Raw genomic sequence first — 15900 nt, 5'->3', positions numbered from 1 at the left:
TGGGGGTTGACACTGGATTTCTTTAGTTGACTTAGTGTAGAATGAGATTATGACATCATTTGTAAACTGGAAAAAAAGCACATACAGACAATTTATTTTTTAAAGAGATGAATAACCATAGGAATAGGATAAGATTCAGAGTTGAAGCAGCTTGCGTTCCTGTCTGTGAGCAATATATTTACTTGGCTGGCAGCACTGTTTAAAAAAAGTAGGAGGGCATGAATTACTGCCTCAATACCTGTTGGAGCTGAGCTATGATGTAGCAAGGTGTACAGAGGATGGGAAGATGTCTGCAGGACCACCGAGACCCCTATGCTGAAATAAAGGAGGCATGACTGGTGCTGAATGGGTGGTATCGTAGCTTTGTGCTCTCAGAATAATCCGGTCAATGGAAGGACAGTCTTTTTTTCCCTGTATAAAGGTGGTTGAGGGATGCGTTATCTTTGGAACAAGGATGGAATTTGGAGCAGACATGCAGAATAACATCTTGCTCTCCAGTCTGCTTCAGGGCTCAGTTCAACAACATGCTGTCCTTGGTAAAGTTCATGGCAAAGCCAAAGTTTAGCTATGAATCATGAAACCAACTGATATCTCCACTGATATATGTTTACAGAGGTTGGGGGTGTTATGATAGAAAACCAGAAACGTTAACTATTCCTGTACATGACGTCAAACTTGTTTTCTCATTATATGTTCTTAATGCTTAGATTTCTGTTCAGAAATGTTGTCAACTAAACAATAGCCAAACAAATCGGGTAGAAATATAGGAATTGCTGAGTAAGCTGTGTTGCTTTGACAGACTTGATATAAGCTTTAGAAGTTTAGTTTAGCAATCAACAGATTTCAGACCATTTTCAGATGGCTGTGAAGACTGTGATATTTGCTGTCTTGGAAAATCTTCAGAACTTGATTGTATCACTGCTTTATAAGATGAAAAAGGCTAGATTTTTAGTTTTGCGTGGAATCCAAAGTTATCTGTCTTGATGTTGGATGTTTAATCTAAATTAGCCATTGGGCCTTTTCCTGTGATCATGGAGACAGACTGCTGCAAGGGGTGATTCACATCAGACTAAAATAAGTAGTTAAGTTACGTGGTATCAACAGCCCTCTTCAGGACATTTCCTACGTCTCTGCGAAACTGAGCTGTAGGGATATTGCTGAAGGAAAAGATGCAGTGTTTTTTTAGAATTAATGCAGTTATCATTTTCATGACACTGGAGTGGTATTATTCCACTTGAAGTCAGTTAATTCAGAAGTTACATGTACTGGCCCATTTTCTGCGAGAAAAAAAACAACACAGTAAGTTCTGTTGGTATTCTGCATTGGCGTTTCATTATACTAGTGCAAGATCGCTATCTGAGCTCAACCTTGGGGGTTTTAACTCCAGCTTTGAAATTATTCCTCTTACTGCATTTAGAAAAATAGCTGGGCTTTCCATCTCATTTTCTATAATGTCAGCAAGATACATAATTTCTGTAATTTTATTTTTAGCTTGTAATAAATCAGGACCTTACTTGACTCATGAACCCCATGAAGATGATCACAGAATTTTCATCTGTAAAGTCTTTATTACGCAATTTAAAATCTTATCCCAGTGAGAGCCCTTGGTTGGGCTCATTGTATGCTAATGTTGTGTTGCCTTCCAGAGGCAGCAACTGTCATAAGGGAATGTTGCTAAAGATCTTAATTGTCTCAATACATCTTGGTGTGCTTTAATGTCTCTAAATTAATTATGCAATTTAGTACTGTTATTAAGTCTTAAATTGCATTACTTCAGCAGAAACATAAAGCTGACGTGATTGTGTGCCATAGGAATGGAAGCACCTGTGTTTTTAAGGATTATCCCCCAACATGGCAATTATTCTGTAAATATCTAGTTCATAAGGTTCGTATAGCATTTTGCTTATATGCTCCTGGGGGCCACTGAAGACCTTACATGTAACTTATGACTTACAATAAAAAGCCAAAAGCCACAATTACAAGATCTCTCAGAGACTGTAAGAAATGAAGGCCATTTCCAATAGCTTAAGTGCCTGTTGAAGCAGAAAATATGTTAAAACATATTTGTAGGAAATACACTGTACCCCATATTCCAGGGAAAGTCAGTAATAAACAACACCAAATTCCTGCTAATCTAACCTGGGGACTTTTCTTCTTACCTTCAAATTTGTCTATTGGCTTAAAGTTTGTGTTTGTTGGATTTTTTTGGGGGTGGTTTGTTGTTGTTGTTGTTTGGGTTTTCTTTACAGAACCTAGATAGGTACTTGAAAATTTTAGTATTGCTGGCACACGTCACTTTGACATTGGTCTGATATGGTTAACCTTTCCTTGAAGAGGAAAATGGGCTTTCAGTATACTCTCACCTCTGCCTGTAAAGGGAAAGAAAACAGATACGAATCGTCTCCCCAGTTTCTGATATATTTTATTTTTCTTAAATATTTAAAAATCTAAGTCGCCTCCACTCATATCATCTATCAAAAAAACCCATTATTTTCTTTGCTTCCCAAAGCATCACTGTGAAAACAGTATATACAGGAAGACCAGAATTGTTATGCTTTAGGGCACATCACTTCTACTGTGAATGTATAGAAACAATACTACTGCTCTTTGATTTAAATTGAAATAGAGAAGGAAATATGTATAGGCAAAAAACATGGTTATCCCAGCTAGAAGATGCAACTGGGGTTGCTATCAGTTCTCAAGGGAAATGTGTACTTTTATATTTTGTCTAGATGACAGCACTTCCATTACTATAATGACTTGTAAAATCACGGAATAGCAAAGCAGCACTGCAACGCAGGAGTGCTTATAGTGAATCAGCCAGAAGTGCCTGTCCTTATGATACTGCCCGTGGAAGTCAAAGCCTACAATACAGTGCACAGAGCTTCTCATCTGCACCAATTCTCTGTCCTGGTAGGGTATATGTCATTCTATTCCTTTCATAGATACATATCATTAGAGCTTAATCTCGTATATCGCCGACTGAGTTTATATACGTTGGGAGTTACTTACAGTATTTTTCTCGTATGAACTCATCTGAGTAAACGTATATCAACAACAACTGTTGATTACTACTGCCCTCAGCCGTAATCAGTTGCAAGCTTTTTCCAGTACTCGGAATTAAATAAATCCTGTGCAAAGCCAAACCTGTATTATCTGAGCAGAAGAGTTAAATGGTGATAGGAGAGCCATTGGCTTATTTCCCCTGGGCTGTCTGTCTAGTTTTAGTAAAGTATTGGCATTGGGATGACATAGTATACTTTGTAATTTTGTGAATCTGATTTGTTGATTAAATTGTGAATTTAATGACAGAATGTAGCACGACACAAGGGTTTCATGTCAGGGTTGTTATCTTCCCACATATAATTACTTTCTTTTTTTTTTCCTCCGCAGGTCTCTCCACTAGCTGAAAGCTGTTTAGCTTTTTAGTTTGTATAAACATTCAAACAAAATTTAAGATATTGATAAGGAAAAAAATGGCTGAGCTGCTTTTTCCAATACTGAAGTTATGTATACTAATTCAGTGCAAAATTAGTAACAGATCTTTAACTTTAGCTGTACAGAAAGCCACACTGCAAGTGATCTACAGAGGTTAACAGATTTTCAGAGATGAGCAAAGGTGTGTTACAGTCCCAAAGCTTACTTACGATGTTCCCCCGTAGGGGGTCAGGAGTATGTCCCTGCAGTGAGCGCTTCTCTCAGCTTTTGCTCCTCAGCCCCAGTGCCTGTGTGGTTGATCAGTTACACAGAAAAATAGTAAGCAATAAGTTGCATTATTAGCAATGAGAAGTTCCAGCTAAAATCAGCAGCTTTGCCTACACTGGTTTGTGTTATGCTAGATGTTTCTGTAGTCTGTAAATGATATATAAGTACATGTATTCAGTCAGGGGCTTTACTACAATTAGGCTTTCATATAAGGAAGTGCAGACCTCCATGTTATGCACTGAGACCTCAAATGGGCAACCTGTCCCTTTGAACGCTGGCATCAAAGACAGCAGCAGCTGCCAGACCCTGCAAAACTGCCTTTGCTGGATAGCAGAAGCACCCCGATAAAGTCTGGGGTTGTGATCCACGCCAATTAGTTGGGTATTTCACACTGTGTGGAGCTGTAGCCTGTGGGAGTTACATTCGAACCTAGTACACCCGAAGAGCAACACTTTGGGGCACAGCTCCACGGACCAGAGCAGCAGAGCTGCTGCTGAGTCACTTCCATTGTGGCGCAGAGGGACGAGCACAGGGGCTGTGGTCAGTCCATGGCAGCTCCTCCCTGCCACTCCGTCATCCTTGCGGTGTTCCCTGCTTCAGCCTGGGGCCTCCACAGGCTGCCGTCCTTCAGGATGAACCTGCTCCAGCCTGAGCTCTCTGTGGGCCACAGGTCCTTCAGGGCATGTCCACCTTCTCCTGTGTGGACTGCCAGGCTGTGTTCTGCCTTTTCTGAAACACGCTTTCCCCGAGGCACCACCATCGTGGCTCGGGGGCTCAGCTGTGCCCGGCATGGGGCAGCCCCGGCCTCCCCTCGCAGAGGCCGCCCTGCAGCTGCCCCCGCCAGCACCTGGGCACGGACATCCAAAGCAGGGGTAAATCCAAGGCCCGTTAACTGATTTTATTTCATCATTTAAAGTGACATTTGCACTGGAGGTTATGTCAGTGCTGTCATGTTTGCCAGTGTCTCCAGGGTGTGCAGGAGTGTCTCCCTTCCCTTCCTGAGGATGCCATTTGTGCCGCTCCCTCCAGGTGCCTGGGAATAGCTGCAGACACAGGAGATGGTGCTGATGCCTCCAGGGTCCTGCCCCCGGGCCCGGGATGCCACCTGCTCCACAAGGAGCAGAAATTCAGGCTGAAGACAGGCTGATGCCCACAGGCCGGGCCATCAGCCCCGCAGGGCCACTGTGGGGGCTGGCGGGTTTAGGGCTGGTGGCTTTATGGGTGGGGTGGCCCTGGCCTCAGGTCATGCCTTCACCCCGTGGCAGTTTTAAAATGATCGGTTCCTTTCGGAGCTGTAAAGATTTAAAATTACTCTTTAATTTGAAAGAAGGAAAAAAAGAGATTTATTTTCTTCAGCTCCACAAATAGATTTAGTGAAACTTCTTGCATAAAGAGGTTTAATTCCAGTAGATGCAATTACAGCTGTTGTGTCTGTAACTATTGGGTGTGGAAGGAGTTGAACATTTAATATTTTACTACCTTTTTTCTTTGCCCAGAGACATGGTTTTATATGTTTGAATATGAAAGCTGCATTGCGGTCACTGTCTGGATTCATTTAGAGGGTTGTTTAAGGTTTGTATATACGTGCTGTTGACTTTCTTTTGATGTAGAAGGGTGGATTTTGGGAGGTGAGTGTGGGAGATTATTGCACCTCTTGTCAACAGCTTATCTTTTCTCTATGCTTATAAACATCTTCTTTAACCCCATAATTTCTCATCAGAAGTTTCATTAAGACAATTGTTGGGTAATTTTGTGTAGACTTTATACAAAATGGAGTTTAGAAAGAAACTCATGATTACTGAAGTTTTCCTCTATGGCCTAGAAGGCATAGTTAGGAAAGACCAAATTATGGGACATTTCCTACCTGGGTACCCCAGTGAACAGGCAGCACATTTCCATTAACAGACTTACCATCCCTTTTCAGGAAAGTCTGTCTGCTTCCAACTGATAAAGCAGCTTATTACTCACAGCACATTCAACTGCCTCATATGATAATTCAAAACTTTACTTATGCTTTCCCACTCTCTCAGATTTGACACACCAGACACGTATCTTGTGTTCATAAGTCACACCCAAATATTTCCCGAAATATTGAAATTTCTAATGTTTTGTGTGGCTTTTTAATATATTTTCCTGTTTAATCAGTGACACTGAAAACCACAGGAGGGGGAAACATTTTTCTCAGTTGCAGTGACAGGTGGAGAAAAGGCTCTCACTAAGGAGGTCATGAATATCTTAAAACTTTTGAATAACAGTTAATAGTGAAACTGTGTGGAAGAAACAGAGCAGTATATTTGCTCAGGACACCTTTTTCAGATAAGGTTGCCTTCCATGCGAAGGGATACGTGTTTTTTCCATGCATATGTATAGTGGAGCCTAATCTCACTCTGAATGGCTGAATTGGATCAGAATATTTATAGACTAAACAGTGGATGAAAGGAATTTGTAAAAACTGTTGTCACAGATACCAATTTATGATCATGAGAAGTGAACACTCAAGATGTTCAAACCAGATTTAGATGTGCTGTGTAATGGAAGGAGGACATGAAATACTCCTAAGGCTTACTTCATCTCATCCTAGGGCAAACCACTAAAATACATGAGCTCCATTGAATGGTCCTTTGATGTGGCAGCTTTTCCTGTGTTAACTGCGCGGAGTCTGTACAGCTCAGAGGTAGATGCCTATAACTGTAAAGATATCTAAAGTTAAGTGGGGCCACTTTCTAAATTATTAATGCTTATAACTGTAATACCATATAGTGAGCTTCCTGGTTTGGTCTGTTTAGCCATGATTATCTTGTAGTGTCATGTAAAATTATACATGACATTTAAAAAACTTTGGTTAAAAAAAAAAAAATCTTTGTTTTCTTAAAAACAGAGTTTCTGGAAGTTAAGCACCTGCAAGCACCTGAAGGAATCAAAATCTAAGAGAGATTCTAATAAATTCTCACATTTTAAAAAGCTTTTGTGATTATATATCAGATACATAGAAAATATAAGTAATAAAGAACAGTTAAACTGAAGTACTCTGCTGGTAGTTGTTTTTCCCTGATGTTTTCCTTTTTCCTAACAGCTTGTGCTGCTGATTATATTCAGGCACTGTAGTGCACTTAGGAGATGCTTTGTACGTAACTGAACTGAGTTGAACACTTTTACACTGAGCAGATCTAATTGAATATTTCTAAAATAGCCACTCAACTTTGCCAATAAAATGCTGAAGTCACTATTCCAGGGTGAAACAAATGCGATATGTCTAGACTGAACAATTTTTGAGCTACGAGACTACCGAATTAAAATCGTACCCGAAATGTCTGGATTTTGTTTTACCATATGTTATGACCTGGTCGCAACTAGTTCATAAATCCCTTGGAGTAAATTAAGGTGAAACGACACCAAATAACTGGTATGAAATTAAGAACAATTTATTAATACAGGGAAAGTTGCATGGTTGTAGGTGTCTTGGGTTTCTAAAGGCATTGAGAAAAGACAGAAAAGGAAAAAGAAAAAGAGAAAGAGGATAGAGACTATGAGAGAGAGGAAAAGAGAGATCACCACCCTTGGATCCAGCGATGTAAGTTGTCTGTAGAGTCGGTAAGTTGCTTGCAGAGTTGCTCCTCCGGTAAATCGCTTGCAGGATCGGTCCTCAGGTGGCGGGCGGGAGTGCGCACCAGCATCCCAAGCGAGAAGGTCTAAATACTTCAGGTCATTTGCATGCGAGATAGGAGAGGGTGGTAACATCCCTCTTGTCTCCCCCCCTCCGCTCGCTTCCCATGCTAATTGGGACGCCTGCGCTTTGTAGTCTTAGATTGTTCTCGAAATGAGTCTGTGGTCCCCCAAGGGGTGTCTGGTGGTCATGATCCCAGCTAGTTGTGGTGTCCGCTGTATGACCCCGCTTCTGCACAAGCGTGGTTGAGGCCTTGCAAAGTTGTTGCACATGTAGGCTGGCCCCAAGGAAAAGATACCATCCTGCCTCCGCAGCACTTATCTCTTCCTTCAGCCAGAGTTGTAAATCACAGCAATTAAGGCACAGCAGGGGTATTGTTCTGTTCCCAAGGCCCTTATCTCTTGCCAGACTTGCAGGCCTCTGTAGTACACATACCCTCCTCCAGCCAGAGTTGTCAAACAAGTTGTTTAAGGCATACAAACTCTGTCCATCACACCATACTCCTCAGAACTTCAAAACAAAATGAAAACTTCTAACACAGTTATTCAGCAGCTGAAATAGATTTGGCTGAGTCAGTGCTATGAATTGACATTTCTTCATTAAGAACATTAAATTAAGGATGCTAATAAAATTGTTGTTTTCAGTCATCCTCAAAATATAAAAGTTGAGCAAGTTGAATGAAGTGTTGTGTGACATGAAATTTGTCCTTTTATTTTGGCCTTATGGAATTCCTGCTACAACCTCAGAAATGCAGAAGATGATTCGGTTCAGTGGGGACTTAGTTGACATTTGCACAGTATAGGAAGAATTTATCTTTATAGCTAGTGTTTAGAACAGACACAGGACATAATTTATCTTTCAAGTCAAAGTTGGTAAAATGAGCCTGTGCCTCCTTCTTCCATCTCATTTATTGGGATATTCTAGAACTGTTCTTCCTTAATGTAGCCTTTTGAAGCAGTTAAATGTTTATTGATAGTGCTAATTTTTGAGATATCTAATTAGAAAGCTGTACATTTCTGTAGTACCTCAACTTTTCAAAATCCATACCAAACTTCTGACCTGTGCTGTCTGGGAGCTGAGTCAGCAGCTTGTGCTTAGAAACTGGCTTGATTCGTTTTGTCAACAGTACAAGAAAAATCTCTTTTTATAAACAGACTGTTTCTTTAAGGTAAAAAACAAACCCTAAGAATGTGAAAATAAATAAACAACTACAACAAAAAACCCTGTTCCCAGCAAAAAATTCTGTTGAACTAGGTGTAGCATGTTTTCCTCTCATATCAGTGCAGAGGTGCTTTTCAGGTGTATAAACATTGCAGTTGCAATCTCTTTCCATCCGGCTTTGATCTTGCCTTGGTCCAGAATTATTCTCACCTCTTTCTAATGAGATCCAGTGAAGGAAGTGTAAGGCAGAGACACCTCTTTCAGCTTGCAGACTTTTATATACCTGAAGCTCAAGAATCAAAAGATTTTCTGCCCCTTTAAAATCTACTGGAAATAGAAGCTGCAGGGCTGATACTGTAATATGCCTTTTCTCATTATTTTTGTAAAGTCATCAGGATTATATCCATAAAACTATTAAAGTGCCTTTTATCTGTGTGGGTACACCTATAGGCATTTTTGAGGATGATAAAGGTGATGTGTTGTAGTGTTGATTTATTTTTTAATAGATCCTTTAGACAAGAAAATAAAAATATGCAACTAAGTCTCTCCGTTTTTTGCGACCTTTGTTTTCCTTCCAGGAAGACAAAAATTGACCAAAGTTCATTTAAAAAAAAAAAAAAGGACCCATAAGATCACCTTTATCTGTTGATAAACACTCAGGTGAAATACCCACCTTATTATGTATGAAGTCCATGAAATTTCTTTCTGATAGTAAGAAACCTACTTTGTGATACGCCTCTGTATGAACACAGGAAATCAATTTCTCAGTGCAGAGTCAATGTGTGCAGATTCATCTTAGCAAGTAAACAATGCAGAAATTACTATATCCAGAGTTTTGCTTTCTGCAAAAGTAGTTATTTTATTTAAAGGCCTTTCTGACACTCTAGTCTCAAGTGAGTTTTTATCAAAAATAAATAAAGAGCTGAAGGCCGCACACAGGTGCACTTCTTGTTTTAAACAGGGATTCTCATGAATATAGGGAAGGAATCATACAAGTCATAAAATATGATCTTCAGTTCTGTGCCTGGAACACAGAGCGCCCACCTGTCCAGTCAGCAGCATCTTTTAAGGTATTGTAATCACAGATGTATTTGTAATATCACAAATCTCAGTCCCCTCCTCTACATAATGTGCCCCTGTGTGCAGAGCCTACCTAACTCAAGTTCCTTGATTGTGCTGCCTCCCAAACCATGCTGGAGCTGAAATCCTGCTAGGACTGGTCTAACAGTTTAACAGCAAAGATCGAGTGCCAATGCCTAGAAGCACTCCGCAAATTAAATTTTCTAGCATAGACATAGCAATTGAGGTCGGAGGTGGTTGATGTTGGATTGAGTAGGTCCAGGTTTCATGCTGATAACTGGGATGGGGTTTTGGGGAGTTTGTTGGTTTGGGGGTGGGTTTTTTTTGGACAAGTATCCAAGAAAGAATAAAGAAGGACTAATGAACTGTATCAGCACAGAAGAATGGTTCAAACCATTGTTTCCCAGTTGTAAAATACAAATCAACCGTGTTTCCATTTTCCCTGATTTGATCCCGGGTATTTCAGGGGATAGCAGTCACATTTTATGATATCTATTACAAGTCCACGCTTATATTAACTATAAGCATCTACCTCCAAATGCTTTGTGTCCAATAGCAGCCTTTCTCCCTTTTCTAAAAGAATCAAATTGAACTAAGGTGGAAAGGTATGTGGGGACAAAACTTGGACGTGGTTGCTTCAAATGGACCTTGATGTTCTGCTTTTCATAAAGAGTAGAGTTTATTAGTTTTGTAGCTGAATATACAAACAGCACAGGCTTATTTGAGGAGTCTTGGTTTATTGTAAATTAAGGCAATGAATTCCAAAACTCTGAGTCACTACCTGCGTTGTTAGGGGACTAAAACTGGTTTCTTGATAGTAATGGCATAAAATTAAAATATAGTAGAAAATTACTGGGAAGAAATTTCTTTATTGAGAATAGCTTGAAAAGCTAATTTAATAACGAATTAGTTTATTGCTAACTAAAAACATAATAACTTGATAAGAGGGAAATTATTCAGCATTATTAAAATTCCAGTTTTAATTGTCAGAAACTATAATTCCTCAACTAAAAGGAGGCTCAACTAACCAAAAAGAGGCTTCCCTTTTCAATTGTTTTGCAGTCTTAAAAGTGTAAAAGTGACTTAAAACTGGCTTTGGTCGTGAAGCAGATTTTTTTAAATTATTATTCTGAATGGGTAATGCGAATGAGAAATGCTTTTCATCCTTTATACTTTCTGTATAAAAAATAATTGAACAATTAATTTTTAAGTGTTTTAAGTGGTTTTAAGTGTAATTCTCATTGTTCTTTCATGGGTGACAGTATGTAAGAGTTCCACAAAGGACCTTTAAGGATCTCAATTAAACAATAATTGGTACATGCTCTGCAAATGGTAGTTTTAATAGATGAGTGAATTACTCAGGTGTGGATTCACTGCTGCGTCACTGGAATGAAGTACTAAAACCAGAGCTGCTGTTTTGAAAAGTGTAGAACCATCCTTCCTGAGCCAAAAGATCGAGCTGTGTCACCAAAGACTCCACGATGTCCTTACAGAGCTTCTGCGTCACTTTACAGAGTGAAAGCCCGTTCCAGGCGGGAGGCGGTTAAATGATGCGCGTGAGCTCCCTGGCTGCTCCTTGCCTCTTTCTGAGAGTTTTGCTGTCTTTGCTCGGTGACCTTCAGTGCAGGCGCGTTTCCTTGTGCTGTGCTTCCTGTGCAGCCTGTCTGGGAGCAGTGGCAGGAACAGAGCGTTTGACTAGTGGTGTAACGGCTCAGCAAAAATGCCTAGGGAAAGAAATGCTTCAGAAAGTGGATTTGGAGTGGTTATCTCTCATCTAAACATTGATCTGGGCTGAAAGGGTATCAAAGCCTGCTCTTTTGAAAGGGTTTGCCACACTGACGTGTCCAGGCTCCTTCCAGTTAAGAATTGCATGGCAGTGTTTGTAAGACAGATAATGCATATTCCTTCTTTCCTGGCTGTATTTCATCTGGTCTGCTTCCTTTCCACTCATTCTCACAAATACAGCCTCTCTTCATTTTGTGTAAGGTTCTGTTCAGATTCGCTTCCACTGTAATGCATTGTGCTTCTTGGCTGTGCAGAGTTAGTGGAGGGAACGGCTGTCTTCCAGGAGAGTGTTTTTGCAGAGGAGGGAGAGATATTCGTGATTAATGGCATATGAGAGCTGCGTTAGAAGTGCTGTGTTGGCGTGCGGCAACGTACATGGGTAGTAAATGTGTGTTTTCTTCCATTCTGAAAATGAATTGGAATATAGTCTCAGTCTTGTTTGTTAATAATCTCAGCCTTGTTGTTGTTGTTTTGGTTTTGGTTGTTTTTCCTGAGAAACTGAGCGTTCAGCATAGCCAGTGTGTTCTCTTTCCAGTCTGCTGTCTCCTTTTTATAACACCTGGGAGTGAAATCCCTTGGCATGCTGGTAAAGGCTGAGACACTGAGAAAACACATGGAGCATCTGTTGATTCAGAATCACTCTTCTGTGTTTAAGTTATTCAAAGGGGTCTTGCAGCCTTAGGCTGCAATAGCACACAATAAATGGGATAATAATGGTACGTAGGTCCAGTTGGCACTAATTATGTATAATGAAACAGAACAATGGTGGTCAGTGGCTAATCCTTCTCCTACACTTCTGACTTCAGGAATTTACAACTTTTGCAGAGGAAAGCATGTTATTTAGGTTTTAATTATTGATATTTTTTCTTCCTGTACAGTTGTGTCAACTTTTAAAAGCAACAGTATATTCAATACAGCTGAAAATATAATGTATGGAATATATTAGGGGCTTTATTTTTCTAGCTTTTTACATTTTTTATATGAAAATTAATATTCCAAACCAGCTTTCTTAATTGGTTAGTTTGCGAGACTGCATTATTTGGGGAAGAAAAGGAGAGCCCAGTTCTTAGTTCAGTTCCTGGGGTCTGGGCAGGCTCAGCATCCCATCTCTCTCTGTGCCTGGAGGTGCCAATTCCCAGGCACAAGCAGCCAAGCTCCCTTGCTGACTCAGCTGCAGACTTATTTGTGTTGTCTTGGAGAGACTGTTATCTTCACTCCAATTTAGTACTGGGTGTGAAAAATAATCTGAAAATACTGTGATCATACATAGCCCTTTGAGGGTAGTTGTCAGCAGCCTAAAGGTTTGTCAGTACCATCTTATTACCACTGCTCCAGATCTGTGTTACACATGCACGCTTGAGTTGTTCTATTTTCAGTAGGTCTCTAAGATTTGAAAAAAGAAAAATTAAAAAAAAAAAAATTATTCAGCGATAGAAAGTATTAATAGCTTTTGTCTTCTCTTGGTCCAAAAGAGGCCTTTTGGCTTATATCTCTTATGTATCTGTAATGTATTTTAATAATTCTTCCTCCATCTTTTGTTTTGTCCACAGCCTACATGCTGACACACTACCAGTTTTGTTTCCAAAAGAAGAGTTCGTGGAGCTACACAGTGCCTAATCCAACTAACCGCTTTGATGTTCCCCACTGGACTACGTAGGTAAAATTCAAAGAAACATAGATGTTCACATTATATTTTTCCAAGTATTCAGCATATTGGGAAACAGCTGATTTTTGGTAACAATGCTCGCTTTGTGAAGTCAGGGTCTTTTGGAATTTATGGACTACAAAATCATTTATTAAGGCCCTCCAACTTTCCAATGTGTTTTATCATCAACAGACACACAACTGTAGACTGTCATATGTCACAATGTGTTTGTATTTTAAGTTGTGGGTGCTGGGAACACTGTGATGCCTATCATTCCTGTAGGCATACCTGAACTAACTTTAATAGCAGCTGCAGTGGTACAGATCTCAGCTTAGGCACAAAACCCAGCAGAGGAATTGAATAAATTCTCAAGCAGTTGGCAAACCTTGAGCTTCTTGTTATTACAACTGCACAGCTAGCAGAATAAGAGCTAGCCAGGGTAAGAGCTGGGCTGAACACATTTATGTGAATGAACCTCTATGCTTGTCTTAAGAAGAGTAGAGCAGTATCATGGTATTGGTAAACAGGAGAAAGGCGCCTTCAGGTTATTCCTGTTGATCATCTTGAGCTTCTGCACAAAGCCTGAAGTTTTCCATGAGTTTCAGACAAAATAAAAAATGTAGCCGATATTCCACCTTCAGGATTTCCCTAGAGAATAATTCTTGCTACAGTAGAGGTGAGAAACCAACAAGGTGAATTCAGTTTCTTGAAAAGAGTGTTTTCCCTTCTGGTTTTGATACGTTAGCTAGGTTTAAATTCAACAAGTCATTTTCCTCTGCGAGAGTAAACCTAGATAAAGAACTAAATTGTTCTGATAAAATTGCCAGCATTCATTATCACTTGACTACTTTCTCCCTTGTATGTTATGCTGTTTTATGTCTCAGTTGCGGTGGCATTTAAAATAATTTACATTAATTGGTAGGCTGCAGTGTTTATGTCTACGTTATAGTTGGTGTTTCTTTTACATTCCTTACACATTTCTGTAAAACTTCCGCCTCAGTTTGCATTTCTAATTTTGTGGAAATGAACTGTAAACGTGGATATGGAGCACTGGTGTAGATGGCCTGTATTTACACATGCTGGCACACTTTCCTTACAGAGAAAACAGCTCTTCTCACAAATAAAGCTAATGGATTGCTTTAGATTTACACTACACTGTCATGCTACCTCTTAAGGGACTATATGTATAAAGAAATAGTAAAATAATGTGCTTTACTGCGCACAAATGTGCCATGCATTAAAGAGAGTTTGTCAGTTCATCTGAATACGTTACATTAGTCAAGAGGAGCAGCATCATTTTGCATAGCAAAGGTACATTAGCTAGGCTGTTTGGGCTGTCAGAATCTTAAAATCTTGCCTCAAATGCAAGGGTAATGGTTACTATGACATGCATTTGTCATTTAACACAAGTAATGCTTACTCTTTAGTAGCTTTTAGCAAAGTATAGATGTCTGCAAAGGTTGTGGTACAGGTCGGCTGTCTAATACAAAGTGCAAATTCTAACACAATTGGTGTAACTTTCAAGTGTAAACTAGATAATGTCTGATCTAAGAAGAGCCAGAGGAAATGTCTTTTCTTAGCAGGTTTGTACAGCAGTATATTCATGTCGATTATTTAAAAAAATTAATGTGTTAATATTCATTCATATTTGTTTCATATAGTTATAAATGTGATTAAAAATATTTTTTCTGCATTTAAATATCTACCTGAAACTGTGTGATACTGATAAAATCTAACTCAGTCAGAAGTTTAACTCCAGAGCGTTGATGTTTGTTTTATCGAGTAGTGACACAGAAATATTTGCTTCTATACATTATCCCTTGAAAAATAATTCAAGCTCTTAATCCAAAGCTAATGAGAACTTGTAATTTTATCTATTTATCTATCTATTTATTTATAGATTTTGGTAGTAGGTTAGAGCAGAAGAGTAGCTTTGACAAAAAGAATAACCAATTCAAAGCATATGTAATTTGTGACTATAGCTGTTATGAGTTCATGCTGTAAGCAGTTGCACAATCAGCCAAATCTAACAGTGCTTACTTGCTTAGTCCCTTTGAAGTGACTTGGCTTGACATTGTTTCAGGAGAAGCATCACAGATTAGACCATTGTATATCTGTGGTTGGCGTGTTGAGTTAATGGTTCATCCAGGAGGATGGGGTACTATTATGCTTTAAAAAGATGGTTAATGGCCAAAATTAATCTTCTAGAGAGAATTTCCTCTTTGTCTTTAGTTATTTAACTGAGTCTATGCAGTAGCTCTTGATGGTGAGGAGGGCACATAGACTGGTGTTCAATTTATTCATTCATAGTTGCTTATTTATTTGTAAATAGATTATTTTAATTACTTGGAGGAAAAAAGGTGACACAAACTGGTCATTTGTCAGTTGCATCCTGAAAGAAAGTGTAATTTTTATACTAGAATTACATTTTTTAAGGGTTTGTGATTTAAAAGAAAGATGGAAATATTTATGTATTTAAATTTAAGTATGCAAAATATAATTACTCTCAGCTGAAACTCCCTCAAGAGTATAGTGTAAACAATTCTTCTTTCATTACATGCATTAAAAACTCAAGGGGAGTGATTATGGCCGAGTTCCATTCCTTCTGAAAAAACATAACTTTTCTCAACAAAGATCTTTCAGTACCTTTTTTTGGATGGAAGACTATTAGTTTTTGGAATTATAAATTTCTATTTCCTCTGGCATTTTAAAAAAATCTTGGGTTTTCTTGCCACGTACTTCACCAGACTGATCATGTTTAACTTGTGAGGGCTGACTAGTTTGCAGCAGTAGGTGGTATGTGATATACAGACTTCAGGAAGAGCATGATATGCATAACCACTTCAAAGGAAATACATTA

At 39.1% G+C, this 15900-nt stretch overlaps 1 protein-coding gene across 2 annotated transcripts in view; it reads left to right on the top strand.

The window, feature by feature from the left end:
- Positions 1-12950: 12950 nt before the first annotated feature.
- Positions 12951-15900, top strand: part of CHRM3 (cholinergic receptor muscarinic 3) — a 130669-nt gene continuing 127719 nt past the window's right edge. Inside the window, exon 1 of one of the 2 annotated variants that reach the window (XM_068409416.1) lies at positions 12951-13048. In XM_068409416.1, coding sequence (XP_068265517.1) covers positions 12951-13048 — 98 coding nt within the window. Of the gene's footprint in view, positions 13053-15900 lie in introns of both variants that reach the window. The other variant, XM_068409424.1, reaches the window with a different exon arrangement.

The sequence above is a fragment of the Nyctibius grandis genome, chromosome 1 (genome assembly GCF_013368605.1).
Source record: "Nyctibius grandis isolate bNycGra1 chromosome 1, bNycGra1.pri, whole genome shotgun sequence".
In the NCBI taxonomy this organism is placed as follows: domain Eukaryota; kingdom Metazoa; phylum Chordata; class Aves; order Nyctibiiformes; family Nyctibiidae; genus Nyctibius; species Nyctibius grandis.
This window is presented reverse-complemented; position numbering and strand designations above follow the sequence as displayed.